Source organism: Pseudorasbora parva, chromosome 19 (assembly GCF_024679245.1).
Source record: "Pseudorasbora parva isolate DD20220531a chromosome 19, ASM2467924v1, whole genome shotgun sequence".
NCBI classification, from domain to species: Eukaryota; Metazoa; Chordata; class Actinopteri; order Cypriniformes; family Gobionidae; genus Pseudorasbora; species Pseudorasbora parva.
Window position 1 is genome coordinate 41,338,531 of NC_090190.1, and position 26,403 is coordinate 41,364,933.

The following is a 26,403-nucleotide window of genomic DNA, read 5'->3' on the forward strand; positions in this document are numbered from 1 at the left end:
GTTCCAAATTTGACTTTGTTATTTTTAGTCGCTATACCAACAATGTCCACTAGGCACTAGTCATGCTGCTTGTATGATTTGTAATGAATGACTGATTTGATTTACAATTTTTTTATTTTATTCAAACAGCAATAAAACATTCTAGATAGGTTGTAAATAATTTTTTAAACCATAAATATGACATATAAAAAATTGAATATGACCAATAAAACAACTACTACTGAAACCACATTGTACAGGAATTTAGCTTTTTTTTTGCTAAATTTTCTTGTCACAAATTAATGAATTACTGTCACTACATAATTTTAAATGTAAAATAGTGGTCAAATATGAAAAATACAATCTCTAAGATCTCCAATGATATATAGTTTGTCTAGATTAGTTTAGGTTTAGTATAGAATATTACGGTTTTAAATATGTAATGGCTTTGGGCCCACCGGTCGGCCAGTGACCCTTAAGGGGTTAATTTAATATTAAGATATTATTAATTATTTAAATCTGCTTAAAAATAAAAATATTTAATTAAAAAAATGTAGAAATGAGCAGAAATATGTTAATATAATGCTGCAAATTGAACCTATATAACGTTAATTACTGCCGCAATAACGGCTCATTTCAAATGTTTACGTGTTTTTTTTATTTATTTCTCTTTTGGGCGGTGATGAAAGATTATTCTTGTAAATAATTTCTAGCATTTCAGTAATAAAAGTGTCGGCTAGATCTTTAAAATTCATCCAATACACAGCGAAACGCAGCGATACGGTACTCCGCAGGGGTCAGAAAGGATATAAACAGAGAATTTTGAAACAACCCTTTCTTGAAAACTCAGCGATGTGGATTCGGACGGCGATTAAATCAGCACACGACCTTGGTAATATTGCCGGGGATTTTTACGCGGGTGTTGGGGGAAAAAAAACACTGACATTGTGGATTCAGACGACAATAAAATCACAGACTAGCTCCTGTAGATGATGAACATACCTTACGACCCCACGAGAAACAAGCACCGTCTGCATAGGGCTTAAGAGTGTAAAAAAAATAAGAAATGGGAATAACAATGTTTAAAAGTGTCTGTACATGATTCGCTGGGATCGTGAAAGTGCCGGTGCTTGGGAGCATGAAGGCTGAGACCCTCATCATCTTCATCATCATCTTCATCATCAGCCCGTCTTGGGCTGTTTGTTCTTCTTGTTGAGGATCTTCATCAGGTTCTTGGACATGAAGTATGGTTTCTCTGCGCTGCCGTCGTTCCGCTCCAGATCCTCCACTGCGCACACACACACACACACACACACAGTTATGATCATAGCGTTATAAATCTGAATATTGATCCTGTGAATGAGTGTGAGACTCACAGAAGCACAGGAACAGTGTGTCCACACCCATGTTATAGACGCTGAAGAAGCCGTGAGCGATCAGATACGCTCCGAACACCACCGTCTGTCAACACACACACACACACACGTCACTTCTCAAAACACACTATACGCCTCATTTTACTGCCGATCACAAAATCAAAGTACGCTCATCGTTTGTGACTTGTTATCTTGTAGTTATGACTAAGTACAACTTTGTCAATTTTGATTAATTTTTAATATGTGAATTTCAATATTTACTCGAAAATATGACTAAAAATTTATGACAAAGTCTAAATTATTACATTAGGCAACTTAAATATAAGAAATAATGTCATTTTAAATTTTAGTCAATTTTGGTGTGTAAATTTTGACCTGACTAAAAAATTTGTTCACAAAAGTCAAAATTATGACTAAAGAATTCATGACAAAGTCAAAAATATGACATTAGGGTTGTGTATCTTTTGGTCACAAGTCCAAACATACACACATACTTGTGTGACTTATTTAAATAAAAACTGGTTTGAAGAAGTCATAATTATGACAGTATGTAATAATTGTACCTTTTTATGTCATGTTTGACTTAATACGAGAATGATTTGATTTGTCATAATTTTGACTTGTTACAATTTAGACATAAAGTGTCAAAATGAGGACTTCATTCGTGATCATTTTGCCTTTTTATGACAAAGTCAACTGTCGATTTTGATTTAAGTCATAATTTCTAATTAGTATGTACATTTTAACATGTTGACTCGTGATTTATTTAAATAAAAAATTTATTAAAAAGTCACAATTATGACTTTTTATGTAAATTTTGACTAAATTGTGAATTTCAACTTGTCATAATTTTGACTTTTTTACTTAAAAAAAAAAAGGAAATTATGACCAAAAAAACATGACAAAGTCTAAATTATGACTTACTATGTCGAAACTATATATGTCAATTTTTACGCAACAAATTAGTCTGTAAATTTTGACTTGTGTGAAAAAATGGATTTAAAAGTCAAGACTTTTTGTCGATTTTGACTTAAATTCAATTTTGACGGCATAAGACAAAACGTCAAAATAATGACAAAAAAATGCATGACAGTCAAAACACTCAGTCGACTAGTATTGTCAATTTTGACTTAATTTCGACTTTTAAAGTCAATTCTGAATTAATATGTAAAAAATCATGACGTTAAAATGTGTTGGCATGTCAATATAGGCGTTTTGTCATAACTGATAAAAGTACATTTGTATTCCCTGAAAGGAGTTTTTAATAAATATTGTGTGATATTTAAAAAAAAAAAATAGCATTAAATGTTATTCTATTTTGCATCCAGATGTTTTATTTTTTTGATGTATAAAAAAACAATAAAGCAAAGATTTAGCTTGAATCCGCATGAAATACATAATTAGATGAAATATACTTCATAACTGACGTGTCATAATTTGGACTTTTAAATACATAAGTCACATAAGTCGAAATTGACATACTAATTCGAAATTATGACGTGTCAAAATTGACAAATGCAGTCCAAAACTATGACTAAAATGTATCGCAAAGTCTTAATTATGACATACCAAGGTAATTGAAATGTAAGAAATAATGTCATTTTAACTTTCAGTCAATTTTGCTGTGAAAATTTTGACGTGACTAAAAAATTATTTTACAAAAGTCAAAATGATGTGGTTTTGGCTTGTGTGTATTTTGGTCACAAGTTGAAATGTACATACCTGTGCGACTTATTTAAATCAAAAATGGATTAAATAATTATGACCATGTGATAATTTTACCCTTTTATGTCAAATTTGACTTAATACGAGAATGATTTGATTTGTCATAATTTTGACTTGTTATAATTTAGACAAAATGAGGACTTCATGTGTGATAATTTTACCTTTCTATGACAAAAGATTTATGACAAAGTAAACTCTCAATTTTGACTTTTGACTATAAATCATAATTTCGAATTATGAATTCATAATTTGAATTCTTCATAATTTCATTATGAATTATTTATTGATAATTTCATAAAATTCAAATTATGAATTTCAAATTAGTCTGTAAATTTCGACAAGTTGACTCGTGACTTATTTAAACAAAAAATGGATTAGTCAAAATTATGACTTGGTATGGTGATCATTTTACCTTCTGTCAATTTTGACTAAACTGTGAATTTCAACTTGTCATAACTTTGAAATTTTCACTTAAAAATCATCGAAATTATGACAAAAAATGAATGACTAAGTCTAAATTATGACTTACTAAGTTGAAACTATATATAATTTTGACTTCATGTGTCAATTTTGATGAGTCATAATTTCAAATTAGTATTCGTAAATTTCGATTTATGTGATTTATGTAAAAAAAAATGGATTTAAAAGTCAAAATTATGACATGTCAAGTTTGACTTAAATTCAACTTTGTCATAATTTTGACAGCATAAGACAAAACGTCCAAATAATGACAAAACAATGCATGACAGTCAAGTCATGACTAGTATTGTCAATTTTGACTTAAATTTCGACTTTTAAAGTCAATTCTGAATTAATATGTAAAAAATCATGACATTAAAACGTGTTGGCATGTCAATATAGGCGTTTTGTCATAATTAATAAAAGTACATTTTAAATAAATATTTTAGATTTTTTAGAAAAACATTTTGTATACAATGTTATGCTATTTTGCATCCAGATTTTGATGTAAAAAAAATACTTTAAGGCAAAGATTTAGCTTGACTCCATGAAATGCATAATTCTCAAAGAAATATGAAGTATATTTCATCTAAAGTGAACAGATCATGCAAAACAATCTCAAGAAAATAAAGCAAAATATGATTTCTTATTTCTTTCTTTTGCTTTTTGATCTTCATTCCATATTAAATATATTTAGGAAAAGACCAATCAGAGTTTGTTATGCAAATGTGATGACATCATAACGGCAGTTAGATCATAAATCTGTTTATAGAGCGTGAATAGACGTCACACTACAGGTCTGGGTCCATGAGGTGTGTGTGTGTGTATCTCACGATGATGGGCATCCAGTAGTAGTTGAGAGCCGCCGTCTCAAACGTGGTTCCTGGAGTCTGAATCCTGCCGGAGAAGAAGAAGAAGGCCAGCACACCTGAGAAGAGACGAGAGGTCAGCTGACACGTGTGTGTGTGTGTGTGTGTGTGTGTGTGTGTGTGTGTATTCTCTCTCTCTCACACACTCACCCACTCCACCGACCACCAGCAGCTTCCCGAAGAACAGCAGCAGATCCGTCACTTTATCCAGCACCACCACCCTGAACAACACATCAGCACAATAACACATACACACACACACACACACACATCAGCACACACACTCCGCTTCCACTCTCACAGAGGGGACGGCGTGGCATGATTTTGATCGTTCTCTTAGTCTGTCATATTTTGGGCTCTAGTTATGTCAGTTATGACTGTCGTACCTTTGACTTGTCATTTTAGACAATAACTTCGACTTGTGTCATAATTATATACAACCATAAACTACATTCATAGTTTTTACTTAGTACTGTATATCCATTTCCGCTTCTCATGTCAGTTTCAACATGTCCTAATTTGGACTTTTTAAGTCATATTTTTTTGACTTTCAGTGTTGTCATGAATTTGTCATTTTTTAATTTAGTATGTCAAAATTACGACTTTTTATTTCTATTTCAACATTTTGTCAACTGACTTTTTAAATTCTACTTTCAACTTTTTATGCCATAATTATGACTTAGTCAAAATTTTATTATACCTTTTTACATGGAAATTTTTACAGTCCATTTTTCAATTTTTTTGTCAAAATTATGGCATTTTATGTCAGATTTTACTTAGTATGTCCTAATTTAGGCGTCAATTTCAATTTTTTTTATCATAATTATACATTTTTAGGTCATAATTTCAACTGTCAATTTTTCTTGTCATAATTGTCTTTTATTAATAATAAAATTGCCATCATTTAGATTTTTCACTTAGTATGTCATAATTTCAATTCGTCATAATTTCGATTCATCATAATTATGATTTTTTTTGTCAATTTGGATGTCATACATTTTTTTGAACATAATTATACATAGCATAATTATAAATGTTTTACTCTGTCAGTTTTGACTTATGACGACTATTTTGTTATTTAAAAAACACATAAATATGACTTAGTATGTCATAATTTTGACAGTGAATTTTGTATTTTTTTGTCATAAATATGGCATCAGTTTTTACAGTTTTAAAATTTCAACTTTTTGTCATAATACTGACAACTTGTTTACTTAGTATGTCGTTATTTTGACGTCAATTTCAACCTTTTATCATGATTATGACTTTTTAAGTCATAATTTTCGACTGCCAATTTCAACTTTTTGTCAACTTTGACTTATGTCAGAATTGTCTCTTTATTAATATTGAAAATTGTCATAATTTTTATTTAATTTTATCACATAAATCATAGTTAAAGATTTACTAAAGCATGATTTTTCCCACGTGGCGTCCATAAGGTGCAGTAAAATTACAGCGGCAAACAACGACAAAAACAATCAAAAATCACAGCCAATCAGAAGAGTCTACTCAATTCAGATCAAACTGCATTGATATTGTATTTTAATGGGATGTATGAATTGATGATTTATTTTAAAAATGCATATTAATTTGAATGTGTCCCATGTTTCTCCGTGTCGAGGCCTGAAGCTCACCGTATGATGTTCCTCATGAGCAGAGAGAAGGCGTTCTTCGCCGACACACAGAAGTTCTTCCCGTAGATGGCGATCTATAACCCACACAAACACTGACACTGACTCCATTCTTCATCCAGCGGGGGTGTGTGTCCGTGTGTGTGTGTGTGTGTCCGTGTGTGTGTCCGTGTGTGTCCGTGTGTGTGTGAGTGTGTGTCTGTGTGTTCACGTACCATGATGTAAGCGTTCCTGTTGATGAACTTGATGAATTTCTCCAGACACCAGAAGCAGCACTTCAGACAGCACATGAGGAACCGTGCGCACGGGTTCTGAGCCGCTGAACACACACACACATTTATGTTTATAACAACAAGCACATTTATACATGTTACAGTGTTTGAGAAGTAAGTTTAATTTGAGGCACTGAATAACTAACTAGAAATAAACGAAACCTAACCTAACCTAACTTAACCAAATTAAACTAAATATTTAATTTCACTTTAAAAAAGCATAAAAATTAATATATATTATGATTATAATAACATAAATAACAATAATACAACAAAAGACTATATATTAAACAAATATAATACTAAAAATAAAGATAATTCATATAATAATACAAATTTAATAAAATATAAAATACAAAATAATACTAGGCTAAAGTAAAATTTTATTAAATACAATTTTTAAATAAACCTAAATACTACACGTAATTAAAGGAAATATACTTTTTAAAATATAAAAAAAGGGTAATTCAAATATTAATAACAAGTATAAAATTATATAAATAATAATAAAACTAAACTAAACAAAAATTAAAAGAATTACCTAAATAATATTTAAAAATAATAATGATAAAAATATATAACAAAATGTAAAAATATCTAATAAAAATATTGAATTATTTAATTAAAGATATATATAATAATTTAATGTATTTAATATTGATAATGTATAAGTATAAAAATATATAAATAATGCAAAATAATCCTTAAAATAGTTACATTACATTAAATTTAAATCTAAAAAACATAAAAAATAAAAGATAATTCAAGTATTAATAATAAGCACAAAACTATATAAATAATAGCATACTACACTAAAATTAAATTACATATAAAATAAACATATATGCTAATATTTAAACTGAAAATATAAAAGTAAAACGATAATTCAAGTATTAATATGAACGATAATAATATAAAAACAGTGAAACGTTACAGATCCTCATCGTCAGACACGACGTCACTGTCGTAGTTTCGACTTGTGTCAGTTTAATCTTTTGGTCATAAATATGGCATTTTATGTCAGTTTTACTGAGTGTCATAATTTTGACTTTTTAAAGCCGCACTTGGCTACTTTTGCTCTCGGGGTCCCCCTACAGTTTGGAAAAAATAATGTCCTCAACTACTGTCGTAAACTCTGTCCTCCAACAACAGGGGATGCCATCGGGCGTGCATTTGTTGACATGATAACCCTGATAGCCCTGAACTAGTGACGGGTCGTCTCATAACCCGCGGACCCCGTATGTCTATTTAATGGTCGCGGGTGCGTGGCGGGTTGTAAAAATATATACAGTGGTGCGGGGCGGGCCAAATAACTTCATAAAAGCGTCCCGCGGGTCGGTCCAGCACTAACAGTTCCCCTGAACACTGCAAGAGGAGTTCACATGCAGGTGTTCTTCTGGCGGCGCGTGTGAAATGTCTTCATCAGGTACAGTCAATGGCATGTTTCAGCATGTCATATGAATATCATTTCATGGGTTTTATTTTTTTTTCAAACACCAAATAATCACGATGCTCACATTTACAAGCCAGCGTCATTATAGTAGTCTATTGGTTAGCGTTTTACAGAATCTATATGATACTTCAGTTCAATGTTTGAGTGGTAGCTCACCGTAACAAGCAGGACAGCATCGGTCGGGCACGCCTCCTTCAGCTCACGCCGACGAGCAAACGCTGGTCACATGTTGATCCTCGTCCTGCCTTTAATCACAGCACTCTCTCGTTTCCTCTAATTGCTTTCCTCCAACAAAACCTTTTCTTTCTTATTTGTCTGTGCTGCTTCGGACATGACTATATTATCCGACGAACAAAGTTGGGCTCGCACGTCTGAATGTAAGGAAGTGTGTGTGTTGGTGGAAGTGACGTATATGCCGTAAAGCAGTCGAATTTTGTAGTTCTTTTCTTTTTCTCGGGTTACTACCCGAAACCCGAAGTTTAAAAGTACGATTAAAAACGATACAGACCCCATCAGGCTATGGCAGACGTGTCATTCAACCTATTGTAAGTCGATTTATCATCACAAGAGTCTAGAAAATATATTATGAAGGTGGGAAAGTTACCTAGTGCTGCTTTAAGTCAATTTCAACAGTTTATTTATTTTTTCATAATTTTGACTTTTTGTTGTCATAATTAGGACTTTCAGTCAAATTTTACTTGGTACGTCAACATTATTATTTTTACTGTCCTTTTTTCTTTTTGTCATAAATATATTTTATGTCAGTTCTTACTTAGTATTTGATAATTCGACTTTTTGGTCAATTGACTTTTATAGTCACAATTATGACTTAGTCAGATTTTACTTTAGTATGTATACATTTTGACAATGTAAATTCATCATAACTTTTTAAGTGAACATGTCCATTTTTTGCCATTTTATGTCAGTTTGTACTTACTATGTCATCATCTAGACATGTCAATTTCCACCTTTTATCATAAATAAACATTTTAAGTTATAAATTCCACTGTCAATGTTCAACTTTGTCAAATTTGACTTGTCATAACTTTTTATTACTAATAAAGACACGACAGACTCTTCCGAATGGAGATGATTTCTGATATCTTGCGTCTCAAACACTGGGCAGAAGCAGAAGGAAAGCTCTGTCTGACCTTTGAACTTGTGGTCCAGATACTCCAGGATGATGCGGACGAGCTGGACCAGCGTGAGGATCAGAGCGCCGAACGCCAGAGAGCCCACGTGATACCTGACCAACAACAGCGGAGTCGTCAACACACACACACACACACACACACACACACACCAACAGCAGAGTCATCAACACACACACACCAGCACACACCAACAGCAGACTCGTCAACACACACACACACACACACCAGCACACACCAACAGCAGACTCGTCAACACACACACACACACACACCATCACACACCAACAGCAGAGTCATCAACACACACACACACTCCAGCACACCTTCACACACCAACAGCAGATTCATCAACACAACACACACACACACACACACACTCACACCAGCACACCATCACACACCAACAGCAGAGTCGTCAACACACACACACACCAGCACACCAACAGCAGAGTCATCAACACACACACACACACACCAGCACACACCAACAGCAGACTCATTAACACACACACACACACCATCACACACCAACAGCAGAGTCATCAACACACACACACACACACACACACTCTAGCACACCTTCACACACCAACAGCAGATTCGTCAACACACACACACACACACCATCACACACCAACAGCAGAGTCATCAACACACACACACTCCAGCACACCTTCACACACCAACAGCAGAGTCGTCAACACAAACTCACACACCAACAGCAGAGTCATCAACACACACACACTCCAGCACACCATCACACACCAACAGCAGACTCGTCAACACACACACACACACACAGTCCAGCACGGCTTCACACACCAACAGCAGATTTATCACACACACTCACGCACACTCTCACTCTCTCTCTCTCACACACACACACACGCACGCACGCACACACACCCTCTCTCTCTCACACACACACACTCTCTCTCACACACACGCGTGCGCTGTCTCTCACCGCAGGGCTCTCATGAAGGACTGGCTGAGAGGGAATGTGGGGATGTCTGCAGGTTTGCTGAAGGCCCAGTAGTAGGAGGCGAAGGCTCCGGCCAGCGTGCAGTGGCCCAGAGCGATCACGAAGTTCACACACCACAGGAACGCCACCACGTTATAGATCTGCAGATTAAACAGGTTCTTCTGGAACAAACCCTCCGTGTTATAGTTGATGAAGACGCAGCGCGCCGACTCACAGCCGGCATACTGAGAACTGTTGAACGTCTGAGGAGGAACACACAAGACATTACTGTGTGTGTGTGTGTGTGTGTGTCTGTGAGTCTGTGTCGACTGACAGCCGGCATACTGAGAACTGTTGAACGTCTGAGGAGGAACACACAAGACATTACTGTGTGTGTGTGTGTGTGTGTGTGTGTGTGTGTGTGTGTGTGTGTGTGTGTGTGTGTGAGTCTCTCTCTGAGTGTGTGAGAGTCTCTCTCTGTGTGTGTGTGTGTGTGTGTGTCTCTCACTCTCTCTCTCTCTCTCTCTCTCTCTCTCTCTCTGTGTGTGTGTGTGTCTGTGTGTGTGTGTCTAACCTCCGGGTTGCAGGTCTCATTGGCCCGTATGTTGCTGCAGCCGCCCTGCGAGGCGTTCAGCGCCACCACTCTGTACATGGGACCGCCTGACGTGGCCAGATATCTGAACACACACTCGGTTAAAGATTCACAACATACACACATGAAAACACACTGAATACACTCATACACTCATAGATGAGAAACACACACACATTCAAAGGATACAGCGCTGTAATTCCCCAGTACGACACACACACCAACAGCAGCACAAACGTGATGATGGGATAGAAAAGTGTTGACATCATGTGACCCAACGCCCTGAAAGTACACACACACACGTTTACTCACTACAAAACGCATACACACACACAGAAAACTGTACTTCATCAAATCAACTCAAACATGATCGTGATGACATTATTAATATCTGTGTGTGTGGGAGCATTGAGAATAACACATGAGCTGAAGCTTGAGCACACAGGTGTGTGTGTGTGTGTGTGTGTGTGTGTGTGTGTGTGTGTGTGTGTGTGTGTGTGTGTGTTTACTTGCTGGTCTCCTGAATCAGAGCGATGGCGATGAGGATGCGAGTCCTGAGGAAGATCAGCGCCAGCAGCAGAATGGCCTCCACGATACACAGGATAATCACTGCAACACACACACCACAATTATTAATATTCGGATTATTATTACCTGCTGGTTTAATCCTGATGGGTAAATATGAACAACATTTTTAAAGACATTTTTATTGTATTGTATTGAAACAAAATGAATATAGATTAAATATGAAGCATCTAAAAATTAAACAGAAACTGAACAGGTATTGCTCAAGAAGTTCAATCATATTTTAATTTAAAAAATGTTTTAATTACGTTTGTCATCCAAACTGGGAATATTAAAATTAAGAGAGTTTGAGCTGAGAGACGAAGTTCCAGTATTTAAATGATATTTACCTTAAATTATATTTAATTTCAGTTTAATGATGTAAAGATATCATGTGAAAGGAGCACATTAGAATTAAAACAGAACTCAAACTGAGATGAAGAGACATTTAGATGAAATTATATTTCATTTTAATTCAATAAATATAATAAATTAAATAAAGCTGTCATGCAAATGAAGCACACATTAGAATTAAAACAGAAACTAAACAGGTATAGCTCAATTATTTCAATTATATTAAGTACATTTAATAAAAAAATTAAGTTTGTCATCTGAAAGAAGAACATTAAAATTAGAGATCCAGTATTTGAATTATATTTAGATTAAATTATATATCATTTCAATTCAATGCAGTATTAATTACATTTAAGAAAGATATCTTGTGAAAGAAGCACGTTCAAATTAAAACAGAAATCAAACTGAAATTAAGTTTCACTTAGATTAAATTATATTTATATTTATCAGGTTAAATTATATTAAATTTGACTTTAATGTAGTTTAAATTAAATAAAGCTGTCATGCAAATGAAGCACAGAGGTAAAAAAACAGAAAATGAACATACAGTAGCTCAAGAATGTCATTTCTATGTAAATTCCATTTTAGTTCAATTAAGAATTTAATTCGAATGAAGCACATTAAAATGAAAAGAGAAATTGAACTGAGAGATGAAGTAATATGATCATTTTCTATTTTATTTATCAATTAAATGTACACTGTAAAAAAGTCACAGCCTGAAATATCGATCGACTTGGCTGTTTAAGTTAGTATAGTCTTAGACTATATTAAACTGACTTTAAAAAATGAGTCACATCTCGTATAACTTATTAAAAAAGTTTAACATTTCTTAACTTATTTTGATGAGTTAAAACAATGTAAAGACATATGTTGTCATAACTTATTGAACATATAACTTTTTATAGTGTATGTATTTAAAAATGTATTAGAAATTCAGAAGTTATGTGAAGAAAAACACATTATAATAGAAAGAGAAACTGAAGTGAGCGATAACTGATGAAAGCATGTACTGTAGTGTGTGTGTAGTGTGTGTGTGTGGCGCGTGCAGGACTCACAGAAGGCCAGCCATGTGTCCCGCACCTGCAGATACACCTTGACATTAGAGGTGAAGCCCACGTTACTGAAGGTCAGGCTGGAGCTGACCAGAGACATGTACTCGTTATAACAGTACCAGATCCCTGACGAGAGAACACACACTCGTCATCACACACTGCTGCGCTCATCAAAAACACCATCACACACACTCGTCATCGCACACTGCTGCGCTCATCACAAACACCATCACACACACTCGGAACGGCCTAAAACGCTTAACATTATTCATTAACCGCTCATTAATCTCCAGTTCATTCACAGTGCAGACGAGTGTCATGATGATGTCAGATTATGTCATGATTATGTCAGATGATGATGTCAGATGATGTCATGTTGATGTCAGATGATTGATGTCAGATGATGAAATGATGATGTCATGATAATGTCAGAGGATGTCATGATGTCATGATTATGTCAGTATGATGTCATGATAATATCAGATGATTTCAGAGGATGTCATTATGATGTCAGATGATGTCAGATGACGTCATGATGATGTCAGATGATGTCATGACCATGTCAGTATGATGTCATGATGTAAGATGATGTCATGCTGATGACGATGTCAGATGATGTCAGACAATGTAATTATGATGTGATGATGATGTCAGATGTCATGATGATGTCATTATGATTTTATGATGTCAGATGATGTCATGATGATGTCATTATGATGTCAGATGATTTCATGATGATGTAATGATGATGTCCCGATGATGACACGGTGATGTCGCGGCTGTTTAGAACACAATGTAATGAGATCAAAGCACTGAGCTCACCGAAGGCGCCGACCGCCAGCACGCCGACGATGAGGACCCAGACCAGGATGGGTGCTGTGAAGCGGAGCAGCAGGAGGAACAGGACGCTGACCACCATCGCTATGACCAGACCACTGACACACACACACACACACAGAGACTTACATCACACTGAAGCCGCCACACACACGATGAAACAAACACTATGGGGTAACTTCTTAATCAGGATATAAAATACCAGAATTTGCATGCTACTCAAAATATTTAAAATTTCAACATCACTGATAGTCTGACTCTCGATGACAAGACACTACAAGAATACTTTCTAAAAAAAAATCTGTATTAAATTATATATAAAATCTAATTATTTTATTTAAAAAAATATATATATATATGAATTACATAAATATAATAATATAATAGATAATAATAAAATAAAATGTGAATATAGTAATATTTAAATTATTTGTGTGTATGTGTACATATAAATATATAAATCACACCCTGAAATTAATTAAATATTAATTGAAATAAAATAAAATATAAAAAAATGATACATTTTAAATTGTGTATCATTTTCCACAATTAAAAACAAATTAACTTGATGTACTAAAATAACTATAACTAAAAAAACAAACTAATTAGACATATTTAAAAAATAAAATCTACTTAAAATAACAAAAACAAACAACATAATTAATAAAACCAGGACTAAATTTTAAATGAAAACTGATTCAAAATATTAATAAAAACTATAATAGTATCTAAATACTAGATACAAAAATTATATATAGTTTATATATTATAAAATATATATAATTATATAATATATAAAATATTATATATATATATACATAAAGAAAATATAACTTATATATTTTCATTATGTATCTATATTTCCATATTTTATATATATATATATATATAGCGAGGAAAATAAGTATTTGAACACCCTGCTATTTTGCAAGTTCTCCCACTTAGAAATCATGGAGGGGTCTGAAATTGTCATCGTAGGTGCATGTCCACTGTGAGAGACATAATCTAAAAATTTTTTTTTTTTAAAAATCCAGAAATCACAATGTATGAGTTTTAACAATTTATTGGTCTGATACAGCTGCAAATAAGTATTTTTCACCAGGTTTGCACACACTGCAGGAGGGATTTAGGCCCACTCCTCTAGATCCGTCAGGTTTCTGGCCTGTCGCTGAGAAACACGGAGTTTGAGCTCCCTCCAAAGATTCTCTATTGGGTTTAGGTCTGGAGACGGGCTAGGCCACGCCAGAACCTTGATATGCTTCTTACAGAGCCACTCCTTGGTTATCCTGGCTGTGCTTCAGGTCATTGTCATGTTGGAAGACCCAGCATCGACCCATCTTCAATGCTCTAACTGAGGGAAGGAGGTTGTTCCCCAAAATCTGGCAATACTGGCCCCGGTCATCCTCTCCTTAATACAGTGCAGTCGCCCTGTCTCATGTGCAGAAAACACCCCCACAGCATGATGCTGCCGCCCCCATGCTTCACAGTAGGGCTGGTGTTCTTGGGATGATACTTAATCTTCTTCCTCCAAACACGTTTAGTGGAATTATGTCCAAAAAGTTATATTTTGGTCTCATCTGACCACATGACTTTCTCCCATGACTCCTCTGGATCATCCAAATGGTCAATGGCAAACTTAAGACGGGCCTGGACATGAGCTGGTTTAAGCTGGGGAACCTTCCGTGCCATGCATGATTATAAACCATGACGTCTTAGGTGTATTACCAACAGTAACCTTGGAAGCGGTGGTCCCAGCTCTTTTCAGGTCATTGACCAGCTCTTCCCGTGTAGTTCTGGGCTGATTTCTCACCTTTCTTAGGATCATTGAGACTCCACGAGGTGAGATCTTGCATGGAGCCCCAGTCCGAGGGAGATTGACAGTCATGTTTAGCTTCTTCCATTTTCTAATGATTGCTCTAACAGTGGACCTTTTTTCACCAAGCTGCTTGGCAATTTCCCCGTAGCCTTTTCCAGTCTTGTGGAGGTGTACAATTTTGTCTCTAGTGTCTTTGGACAGCTCTTTGGTCTTGGCCAGCCTTGGACAGCTCTTTGGTCTTGGCCATGTTAGTAGTTGGATTCTTACTGATTATGAGGTGGACAGGTGTCTTTATGCAGCTAAACACCTCAAATGGGTGCATCTAATTTAGGATAATAAATGGAGTGGAGGTGGACATTTTAAAGGCAGACTAACAGGTCTTTAAGGGTCAGAATTCTAGCTGATAGACAGGTGTTCAAATACTTATTTGCAGCTGTATCATACAAATAAATAGTTTAAAAAATCATATATTGTGAAATCTGGATTTTTTTTCAGATTATGTATCTCACAGTGGACATGCACCTACGATGACAATTTCAGACCATTCCATTTCTAAGTTACCAAATAACAGGGTGTTCAAATACTTATTTTCCTCACTGTATATATATATATATATATATATATATATATATATATATATATATATATATATATATATATATATATATATATATATATATATATATATATATATAATGAAAAAAATATTAATAAAAGAATAATACCAAATATTTAGTATTATTATTTTATATTATAATAAAATGATGTATCTGCATGTTCTTTAAACTCAAAAGTACATGTATCCAATACATATAAAAATTATGAATATCCGTGCATTAACAACAAAATATCAAACTATGCATATTAGTACTTGCATGTATATCCAGGTGCATTTATTTTTAAAAGTATTTTTCTCAGAGAGCATTTATAGAAAGCTATGAATGCGTCGATGATCGACTCGATCTGTGTGAATGACAGGAGATCTGGACTTACGCCACGATCCACTGCCACGACTTCGCAAAGTCCTCGAAGATCCGCAGGCCCACGTCTTTAGCATTGAACCCGTTGGTCAGGTCACTGTGGACACAGAATCAGCATCAAAACACCAGCAGAGAATGACCACACACACACTGACCGCACACTGGCCGCACACTGACCGCACACTGACCGCACAGCCGCTGGACACACACTCTGTCCTTTGTAAAGCTGGGAAGACTTTACAAAGCATTTGTCAAAGCTCACAAATGAAGCTCTTAGAGAAGCAGACAGACTCTAAAACCACTACAGATACACATCCTTCACCCTACAGACACACACACACACACACGCACACAGACTAAAGCTCTAAAACCAGTACAGCTACACGTCCTTCACCCTAAAGAGAGAGACAGACACACACACACATATACACACACACACACACACAGAGACTAAAGCTCTAAAACCAGTACAGCTACACGTCCTTCACCCTACAGACACACACTGATTCAACATAGAGAAATGATCAGGATGACACACACACACACACACACACAGACGGTCAGACAGACATCTAATGCTACATGGACACTCTCTGTCCATCACTCACTTTAAAGCCCCTCCAGCACTGGCAACGAGAGAGACACACACTCAGTAAATCAGTAAATGACACACACACACACACTATACTCAACATTTTCAACTATACTCCTCATAGACGAGCTCAATGGACAAACACGAGTACAAACAACATATAAATGAAGAAAATCATTTGTTTTTTATTCTAAAACCGGTTTTCTAGTAGTAGTGTCACAGTCTGTATATACATTGATACACATGTATAGTCTGAACTCATTTATGTTGATTATATTAGACAGATTAATAGCGTTTGATTGACTGATCCTGAGATCTAGAGTACATGATGAGCAGAAAATAAAGACACAAAACACACGCCGACATTTCATTAATATGTGTGCTTCCGCATGTATGTGTGCGTGTGTACATGTGTGCCTGCGTGTGCATGTGTGTGTGCATGCTTGTGTGCATGCATATATGATGTGTGTGTGTGGACATGTGAGTGTGTCCATGTGTGTGTGTGTGCATGCATATATTATGTGTGTGTGTGTGTGTGGATCTGTGAGCGTTTGAATGTGTTTATAGATGTATGCATGCCCATGCATGTGTGTGTGCGTATAGTGTGTGTGCAAGTATGCATGCATATGTATGTGAATGCGTGCATGTGTGAGTGTGCATGCGTGTATGTATGCATGTGTGTATGTATGTCTGTGTGTGTGTGTGTGTGCATGTTTTTGTGTGTGTATGCGTCTGTGTGTGTATATGCATGTATGCGTGTATGCGTGTCTGTATGCATGTATGTGTGTGTGTGTGGGTGTGTGTGTATTTACCCTGTAGCGTTCATGATCGCTGACACAGTCTGATTTTTACTCAATCCTGGAAGACTGAAGTTATCAGGAATGTTGCTGGGATTATACGCATTTCCTCCGAAACTGGGCAAACACCGTCCCAACACTAGACAGACAGACAGACAGACAGACAGACGGATGTGTGAGGTTATTAACAAGAAGAAATGATGTGGTTATCAGTGTCTTCATCTTCAGTCACTCACCAGAGGATGTGGGTGTGTAGAAATGAGGACACAACTCTTTATTTATTATGTCCATAGTTGTCTGAGAAAGAGAGACATTAAAAGTTGTAAGAAAATAACCACATTGTTCATATTTTTCTTTATAATAGAGTATATATCGTCAAACATAAGACTTTTGACACAGAGACACACACATACATACATACACACACACACACATGTTTGTTTTTGTGAAATGTGGGGACATAATGGTTTTTATACTGTACAAACCATATTTTCTATCCCCTAACACTGCCCCTAACCCTAAAACTACCCATCACACACACACACACACACACACACACACACACACACACACACACACACACAACACACACACAAACACACACACACGCAAACACACTTACCAAGGTAGTTTCTTGCAGCTGGAAGGAAGGGACGCAGAACTCCTGTTTGAAATAATTGGCTGGTTTTGCGTTCGGTAAGTAGGCGAGAGGAGACAAAGCCCAGAACTCTGACGGACAAGACTTCACACACACCTACAGCGGCAAAACAAACAATTACTGTCACACACACACACATATTCAACACAAATCATATCATAATTCATGAAAGGTTATCGCTCAGATGTTGCTCTTTCAAAGGTCAGGGCACATTACAGCATTTTCAGTTCTTCTGTCTCAGATATTACTGTAGATATTACTAGTCTGTAGATATTAGATATTACTGTAGATATTACTATAGTCTGTAGATATTAGATATTACTGTAGATATTACTATAGTCTGTAGATATTACTGCCCCTCCTCGATTGTGAATGAGCCTCTCTGCTTGTTTGCAATGCAATGGCGAATAAAGAACTGGTTCTTCTAATAAGCACAGTGTTTTCTTTACTTAAGAAACACTATATGTATACACTGTATATATATATATATATATATATATATATATATATATTAGGGGTGTCCATGGTTAACCGATTGACCGATTAACCGTTAAAAATTGCATAACCGAGTGAAACATTTTGCTCGGTTAAGTGGCGTCAATGACGTGCCTTGAATTTAGTTGTAATATATGTTTGCACCCCTAGAAAGACCGCCAGAGCGCTCCCAGACATTTGTAATATCCACAAGAAGAAGTCATGACCAGCTTTCTAAGCGGGCAAAGAAAGCGTGGGAGCACTTTAAAAATGAGAGTGACGGGGCAAAATGGAAGTATTGCAATGCAGTGCTTACCGCATTTTTCAGGCTATAAGTCGCTCAGGAGTATAAATCGCATTAGTCAAAATATGCGTCATGAAGAGGAAAATAACATAAGTCGCACTGGACTATAAGTCGCATTAGGGCAGAAGTAACGCGGGAGCCGCGCGCGCTGTGCATAACGGATCAGAAGAAAGAAAGTTTGAAGTGAGAAACTTGTGAATGACTAGAGAAAAGCAGACGTTACTTTAACTGTAATGAAGAAAACAAAAAAAGCTAATCACGGACTGAAAGCAAGATGGCCAGAGCTGAAGGGACGAGTCCACAGATGCTTGAACTCTCTGCCGGGAGAGGCTCAGCCGCGCGAGTCAAACGCTGTGTCTGTGTGAATCGTTCTCGGCTGCATATTTTACTAACGTTACATGCTCTAATCATGACGGCGCCCTCGCGGCCACTCGCATTGCTCTGTGAACTGTAGCATTCATCTTATCCTAATTTAACGAAACTCAGCGCCTCGCAGACATGAAATAGATCTTAAGAAACTTGAAATGTCTTTTAACAATTTAAAACGAAAAGAAATAGGCTACTCTCTGATTATGTAATCCATGATGGCATTTCTCTCTATAGGCGCGTTCACTACGGAGATGGTGGTCGTCAAATTAATAAACTAAAAATAACCCTGACGCACACTATGGTTAACCGAGTATTAACCGCTAAGGGCCTCGGTTTTAGGAGACACAAAGTTTCCGCCCGACAACGGCGATATAGTTAAATGTGATAGGCTAAATGTAAACATAATACTGTAATACAAACTTTCCATGAATCACAGCAGCCATCACATGTATAACGCTTATTTAATATGCAAATATGCAGCCCAATCACAGAAGTGGGCGTTTACACTGAAGTCTTAAAGGAGATTAGAAATGATGACTGTTTGAGACGTAACATTATAAGTGGAGCTCAGGGAGCGTTTTAAAGTGTATTGCTAAAGTTATCTTATATTATTACACGGCTCTGTGAAATACTTGATTCTGATTGGTCAATCGCGCATTCCAGCGGTCTGTTATTTCCAGATAACACCCGCTCATCCGGGTACTACGAGTTATCTTGACCGGTTCTACTTCTGTGCTTAACGCTGGCGCCATCTTGTGGCTTAAACAGCCGTGGGTTACAATGGAAGACTTCAAGGCGGGTTTCCTTTATAATGTTTTAAATATGGATATTTTTCTTACACAAACGCATCGATTGGAATCAGACGGCTCTATTAACCCATCGGAGTCGTGTGGAGCAGTTATTTGACGGACAGCTGCATTTTTAATGGACTTCAGAAACAGCTCCAACTACTGCTGGGATTAACGTTAGCCTGGACTTTTTAAATATAACTCTGATTGTATTTGTCTGACAGAAGAATGTCATATACACCTATAATGACTTGAGGGTGAGTAAATCATAGGCTTGGTTTCATTTTTGGGTGAACTAACCCTTTCAGCATTCATTTTCAACATTTAGCAGCAATAGATAAAGGCTTAAAGCAGGTTGGAACTGTTTTTCTTCGCGGAAGCTTTGCGTAAGAGCTAATAAAATATTTAATCTCAAGACAATATTTTGTGTCTAATTTATTTGAGACTAGTAGCCGTGTAATAAGCGGGATAATGTCCACCCAGCCGGTTGTTATCGCAGAATAAACCCCTTCAGAGTGACGCTCCGCTTCGCCTCGGGGTCCTGATCACTCTGGCGGGGTTTATTGCCGGCTGGGTGGACATTATCCCTTACATAAAGGGTTAGTTCACCCAAAAATGAAAATTAAATGTTTATCTGCTGACCCCCAGTGCAAACCGATCGGTTCGTATCTTAAGACATCGATGTGTCGTCAGGAGCATCAGGGTTTTTGTGCACGTTGTCTATGCATGTTTTTTTGTGTGTATGTTTTCCTCTCATAGACTTGTTACCCATCCACCCCATTATATGACCGACACACAGCAACGGTTGAGTTTAAAATCTTCATTTGTTTTCGACTGAAGAAACAAACACACCTATATGTTGGATACACTGAGGGTCAGCAGATAAACATCTAATTTTCATTTTTGGGTGAACTATCCCTTTAAAGTATTTTAAATGATGATCGTTTGAGACGTAACATTATAAGCAGAGCTCAGGGAGTGTTTTAAAGCAGGAACAGATGCCGTTGATTCGGATCTCTCTGGTACCTGTGTGGTCGGACACTGGAGACCCTGAAGAGCCGCAGCCATTATGTTGGTCGCCGTGGCACATTTGATGAGGTCAAAATACAGGACGCTGGGTTTATCCCTGAGAGACAGAAGGACAGGAGCATCAGACAAGCACAAATCCGTCTAGCTCAGGTTTCTGAAGGGAATTCACCTGGAAAAACACTTTAAGGTTCTTTATAACCCCTAATATAAAAAAGACTCAGAGTCACAATCCTGAACAAGGTCAGTGTTGGAGAATGAGTGGTAATATGTCTGCTGGTCACTTCCATCCCTTTGGGAATGCTCTATTATTTCTTTGTCCTGGATAGAGGTGGGGAAGGTAATGAGGACAATATTCGGCTCAGAGCTCGAATTTAATTTCACTGTTATATATTTAGGACATCTACCCACAGGACTGAGAAAGACAGATAGATATGTGTTACAAATACTTGTAGCAGGTAGCAAGAAAGCAATAACTAAGAAATGGCTAAGTTAAGATTCCCCCGATAATTGATGAATGGATAGAAATATTTAAGGAAATGTATGCTATTGAACATCTGACTTTCTGAGACATGCCTGAAAGAAATGTGAAAGAAATGAAGATTTTATCTGAATACAAATTGAGATGGATATGCCTTTGTTTATTTATTGTCGTTTATTTTTCCCCTTTCTGTTTTACATGAAGTTGACAAATTATTCAAATTGGACTTCCCTCAAAACGTCACGATTACTCAATCGTCTCAAATTGCGTACAAAATTTTGACCTTTTCCAAAACACGACGAAACGAACAAACTTATCAAATATTTCAAATCCCTCTCAAAGCACAAACTTTACTACGACGAGGACGAGCCCCCATTTGTTACACCCCGTGGCTCAAAGGGACGCAACAAAGATTGGGACACATACAAAAGCCGAAATAAAATACGAAATTTATTAACAAAATAGAACTATACAGAAAAAAAAACAGTATTATGTGTAACAGTCAGGAATCAGTGTGTTGTGTAATGAATGCATGAAAGGGTCATGTGCTGTTGTAGTGTTGGATGTAACAAAGAAACAAGTCAAACCCAATGGAAATGCCAATCAAGTCCAGCATGCAGCCTCCTGGGCCTTTTCCTCAGACTCCCTTTAACAAGGCCCAACAGGAAATCAGCAACAGGTGTGCTTAATCAAACTATCTGAGAACAGCCAGTTAAGGGCGGAGCCAGCCAACCATCCTCCTCAGCCTGGGGAAACCCCACTAAACACAGCAGTCGGCACAAGCATGTCTGGTGATCTATGATAATTGTGCTTGATGTCTCTTGGTCTGTCTGTTTGATTTTCTTTTCTTCTTGTAAAAAAACTAAACTAAGACAAGCACAAATCAAGCCCAGAAGACCCGAGAACGACTGAAGGCAAATCTCACTTGTTTGCTCCGATTCCGCAGAACATTCCCGTGGAGTTTCTGGGATACAGCACGTGTCGAGGGTCTCCGTACAGCCAGGCTAAGGAATCAAACGCACATCAAATACACACACGTTAATAGCAGAAGAGACAATAAATGTGTATTCAGTCACTCCATCAGTTTGACACTCATGTTTTGTGCTCATCTGATAATGTCAGGGCAATTCATATTATTCCGTAAATAATACTCAGAAATCGTATCTATCCGCACATCATAACGGCAGCTCTGAACCGTGGTAAAATCACTGTAACTGTAACCGCTGACTGTAATTAGTTCATGGAAAAGTCCTTAGACTCTAATTAGTGTTTGGTTTGGGCTTCATTAGCTGGAGTGTGATCTCAGGTCATCACAGACAGTTTAATGAGCTCTCTCACACACACACACACACACACACACACACACACACACACACACACACACACACACACACACACACACACACACACACACACAATGACCAGATTAGCAGAATATCAAAACAAGTACATTAAATATCAGGGTAATCTAATGCAACATTCTCAGTGGGACCTTTGTCTTATTTTTATATAATATAATATAATATAATATAATATAATAATATATGTTCATAATTTACTTGTCTTTAATTGTATTATATGTAATTATAATAAAATAAAATAAAACTAAATAAACTGAAAATATATTATATTATAATAAAATATAATCAAATATTTTTTTAAATAATTAAATACATTTTTTATTTTATTTAGTTTTATTTTATTGTATTTACTTTTTATTATATTATTTTTTATGTATTTTATTTTTAAAATATAATTTTATGATTATTATTTTTTAAATACTAAAGATAAATTATTATGTATATATAAACACACACACATGCATGCATATATAAGAATTTTTAAAAAATATATATTTATATTATTGAACCGGCCACAACAAACAGGAAGTTGAATCGCAATTCCAAGAAGGCATTCTGGGAAATGAAGTGTTTTTCCACACGGGTCAAATAAAGGTCACTCACATTCAAATTCAAACTACAATTCTTGAATTTAATTTGAATTTAAAATGACATTAAATAACATTAAAAACAATGTTTTACATTTGCTTTTAAAGGGATAGCTCACTTTAAAATGACAATCCTGTCATCCTTTACTCACCCTTAAGTTGTTCCTGACCTGTATGAGTTTCTTTCTTCAGCTGAACACAAGGGAAGATATTTTGAAGAATGTCAGTAACCAAACAGTTAACTGGAGCCATTGACTTCTATAGTAGGAAAAAAAAAAATGGAGGTCAATGGCTTCAGTTAACTGTCTGGATACTGAAGTAACCCCTTCAGTTCGGACCGGGACTCGAACCCGGGTCCGCCGGCATGAGAGTCGGACGCTCTAACAAGGAGACTAAAGGCCGCAACCTCTAGCGTCAGTCGCTAGAGCGTCTCTTGAGGTCAGCGGAGTGAGGTTTACTTGCACAGCGACTACTACTAACTTCTGTTAAAGTGACATTCTTCAAAATATCTTCCCTTGTGTTCAGCTGAAGAAAGACATTCATACAGGTTTGGAACAACTTGAGGATGAGTAAAGGATGACAGGATTTTCATTTTAAAGTGAACTATCCCTTTAAGATCTGTCTTCATCTACAGCAATTATAATCAGTTTTGTCCAGAGAGCTAAATAAAGGTGTGTGTCTGTGTGCTTTTGTGCTCTCAGTCTGCAGAAACAGTCACCGTGTTACCCACAAGCCCCTGCTCTCTCCCGCATTTCCATACTGCACATGTGTGAGAGGCAGATTGAGGAACATTTCCATAATGCTTTCAGGTGAAAGTCAACACACACGTCGATCCACAGCGAGTGTGTCAGAAAACACAACCACAGCTGATCAGACAGACGGAGGAACTGAACTTACCCAGAATGCCCACCACCATGTATCCCACGATCACGATCATGAACAGAGCGCAGCATATGATGTCTGTACAGCTCCTACACACACACACACACACACAACATATTACACTTCAACATTATTATATGTAGAATTTCATTAAGATTTGTTGGCATGTTTTTCATGACAATTACACATTAAGTTATCAAAACTGTAATAATGTATGACAAAAAATATTAATAATGCATAATGGTTCAAATGAAAAATGCTTTTATATCATAATTTCATTGTTGCCTAATTTATTAAGAATACCCCTAATGAGAAATTATTTAAAATATTTAATAATTACAAAATGTTTAATAATTAACAAATGTTATCATCTCAGAAAAAATACATTCTTCTGTCAGACGCAGTTGAAGTTAAAAGCGTCTTGGACAAACGCTGTCAAGATGAGAGGGTGTAGCCAGGCTGTGTCTGTCATTATTCCAACATTATCTTCATAACTTCTTACCAAATAAAAAGTTTAAGTAACCCCTCAGAAAAATTACCTTTCCTGTCTTGTCAACTTTATAGCCTGGTGTGAGCGTGTGTGGTGAAGGCGTGCGCTGTGTATCACGTCACATAAGGACACACACTCACAGTAATCGAGTCAGGTCGTTTACATGGTGAATTTTTTTCATTTGATCGGTTTATGAAAAGGTTAATCCCACCCCTCTCAAACTGATTGTAATTTTATTCGGTTTGGGCATTTTTATTCGATTGAGATGTTTATATGGAGCATTTTCATTGGACTTTTAAACCAATTAAAGTGCTCCATGAAAACCCACCTATTATTTGGGTGCCACACATGAGCCATTTTAATCTAGATTAAAAAAAAAGATCTATGCCCATCTCTAATATATATATATATATAAATTGAAATGTTTTACATGATTTATTATAAATGTTTTCTTTGTGTATTTGTCAACTGCCTAATTTATTCTAAAAAAAATTATACAATTAAAAAATATACAATAACAATTATTATAAATATAGATACAAATATAAAATATAATTATTCTTATTTTTTGTGGCCTAATTTATTCTAAATAATATAATAGTAAAAAATGAAAATGAGTAAATTAATAAAATAAATTCATTTTTTATAAGTCAGAGCTAAAGCATCCGGATGTGTTACGGTAATAAGCATTGTCATGAAACTAACGTCACAAATTCAATGCACAACATATCATCAGGCCTGTCATGCGATGTTTGCTTACACACACACACACACACCTTTTGTGAATGGGGCCGTTGAACGTGGGGTCGAACTGCACCGGAGCTCCTGAAACACAAGCAGGGATTGAGTTAGACTCATACAGATCTCCAGGCCGTGATCGCTCAGATTTACTCAGGCTTTAGTCCGTTCAGCAGGAACTACCCATCAGAAGAAAACCACTAATGAAAGCCAAGTGTGTGTCCACCCAGCCAGTTGTTATCGCAGAATAAACCCCTCCAGAGTGATCAGGACCCCGACGCGAAGCGGAGCGTCTCTCTGAAGGGGTTTATTCTGCGATAACAACCGGCTGGGTGGACATTATCCCGCTTATTACACGGCTACTAGTCTCAAATAAATTAGACACTAAATATTGTCTTGAGATTAAATATTTTATTAGCTCTTACGCAAAGCTTCCGCGAAGAAAAACAGCTCCAACCTGCTTTAAGCCTTTATCTATTGCTGCTAAATGTTGAAAATGAATGCTGAAAGGGTTAGTTCAGCCAAAAATGTGGTAAAGGAAACCTGCCTTGAAGTCTTCCATTGTAACCCACGGCTGTTTAAGCCACAAGATGGCGCCAGCGTTAAGCACAGAAGTAGAACCGGTCAAGATAACTCGTAGTACCCGGATGAGCGGGTGTTATCTGGGAATAACACACCGCTGGAATGAGCGATTGACCAATCAGAATCAAGTATTTCACAGAGCCGTGGAATAAATCATTATAATGGAACATTAATAAGAGCGTGCGAATGAAAACATTACA

The 26,403-nt window shown here is 36.3% G+C and overlaps 1 protein-coding gene across 1 annotated transcript in view; it reads right to left on the reverse strand.

Annotated features, from left to right (window-relative positions):
• Positions 1–854: 854 nt before the first annotated feature.
• slc44a4 (solute carrier family 44 member 4) overlaps positions 855–26,403 on the reverse strand; it is a 36,559-nt gene continuing 11,010 nt past the window's right edge. Inside the window, exons 2-22 of the mRNA XM_067425503.1 lie at positions 25,660–25,708; positions 24,409–24,482; positions 22,489–22,567; positions 21,083–21,182; positions 18,086–18,217; positions 17,700–17,760; positions 17,479–17,602; positions 16,088–16,171; positions 13,264–13,376; positions 12,445–12,567; positions 10,981–11,080; positions 10,661–10,753; positions 10,454–10,556; positions 9,883–10,142; positions 8,916–9,010; positions 6,255–6,358; positions 6,043–6,116; positions 4,559–4,629; positions 4,373–4,467; positions 1,356–1,440; positions 855–1,267 (exon numbers count right to left, since the gene is read on the reverse strand). Coding sequence (XP_067281604.1) covers positions 1,161–1,267; positions 1,356–1,440; positions 4,373–4,467; positions 4,559–4,629; positions 6,043–6,116; positions 6,255–6,358; positions 8,916–9,010; positions 9,883–10,142; positions 10,454–10,556; positions 10,661–10,753; positions 10,981–11,080; positions 12,445–12,567; positions 13,264–13,376; positions 16,088–16,171; positions 17,479–17,602; positions 17,700–17,760; positions 18,086–18,217; positions 21,083–21,182; positions 22,489–22,567; positions 24,409–24,482; positions 25,660–25,708 — 2,126 coding nt within the window. The 3' untranslated portion in view covers positions 855–1,160. The remainder of the gene's footprint in view (positions 1,268–1,355; positions 1,441–4,372; positions 4,468–4,558; positions 4,630–6,042; positions 6,117–6,254; positions 6,359–8,915; positions 9,011–9,882; positions 10,143–10,453; positions 10,557–10,660; positions 10,754–10,980; positions 11,081–12,444; positions 12,568–13,263; positions 13,377–16,087; positions 16,172–17,478; positions 17,603–17,699; positions 17,761–18,085; positions 18,218–21,082; positions 21,183–22,488; positions 22,568–24,408; positions 24,483–25,659; positions 25,709–26,403) is intronic.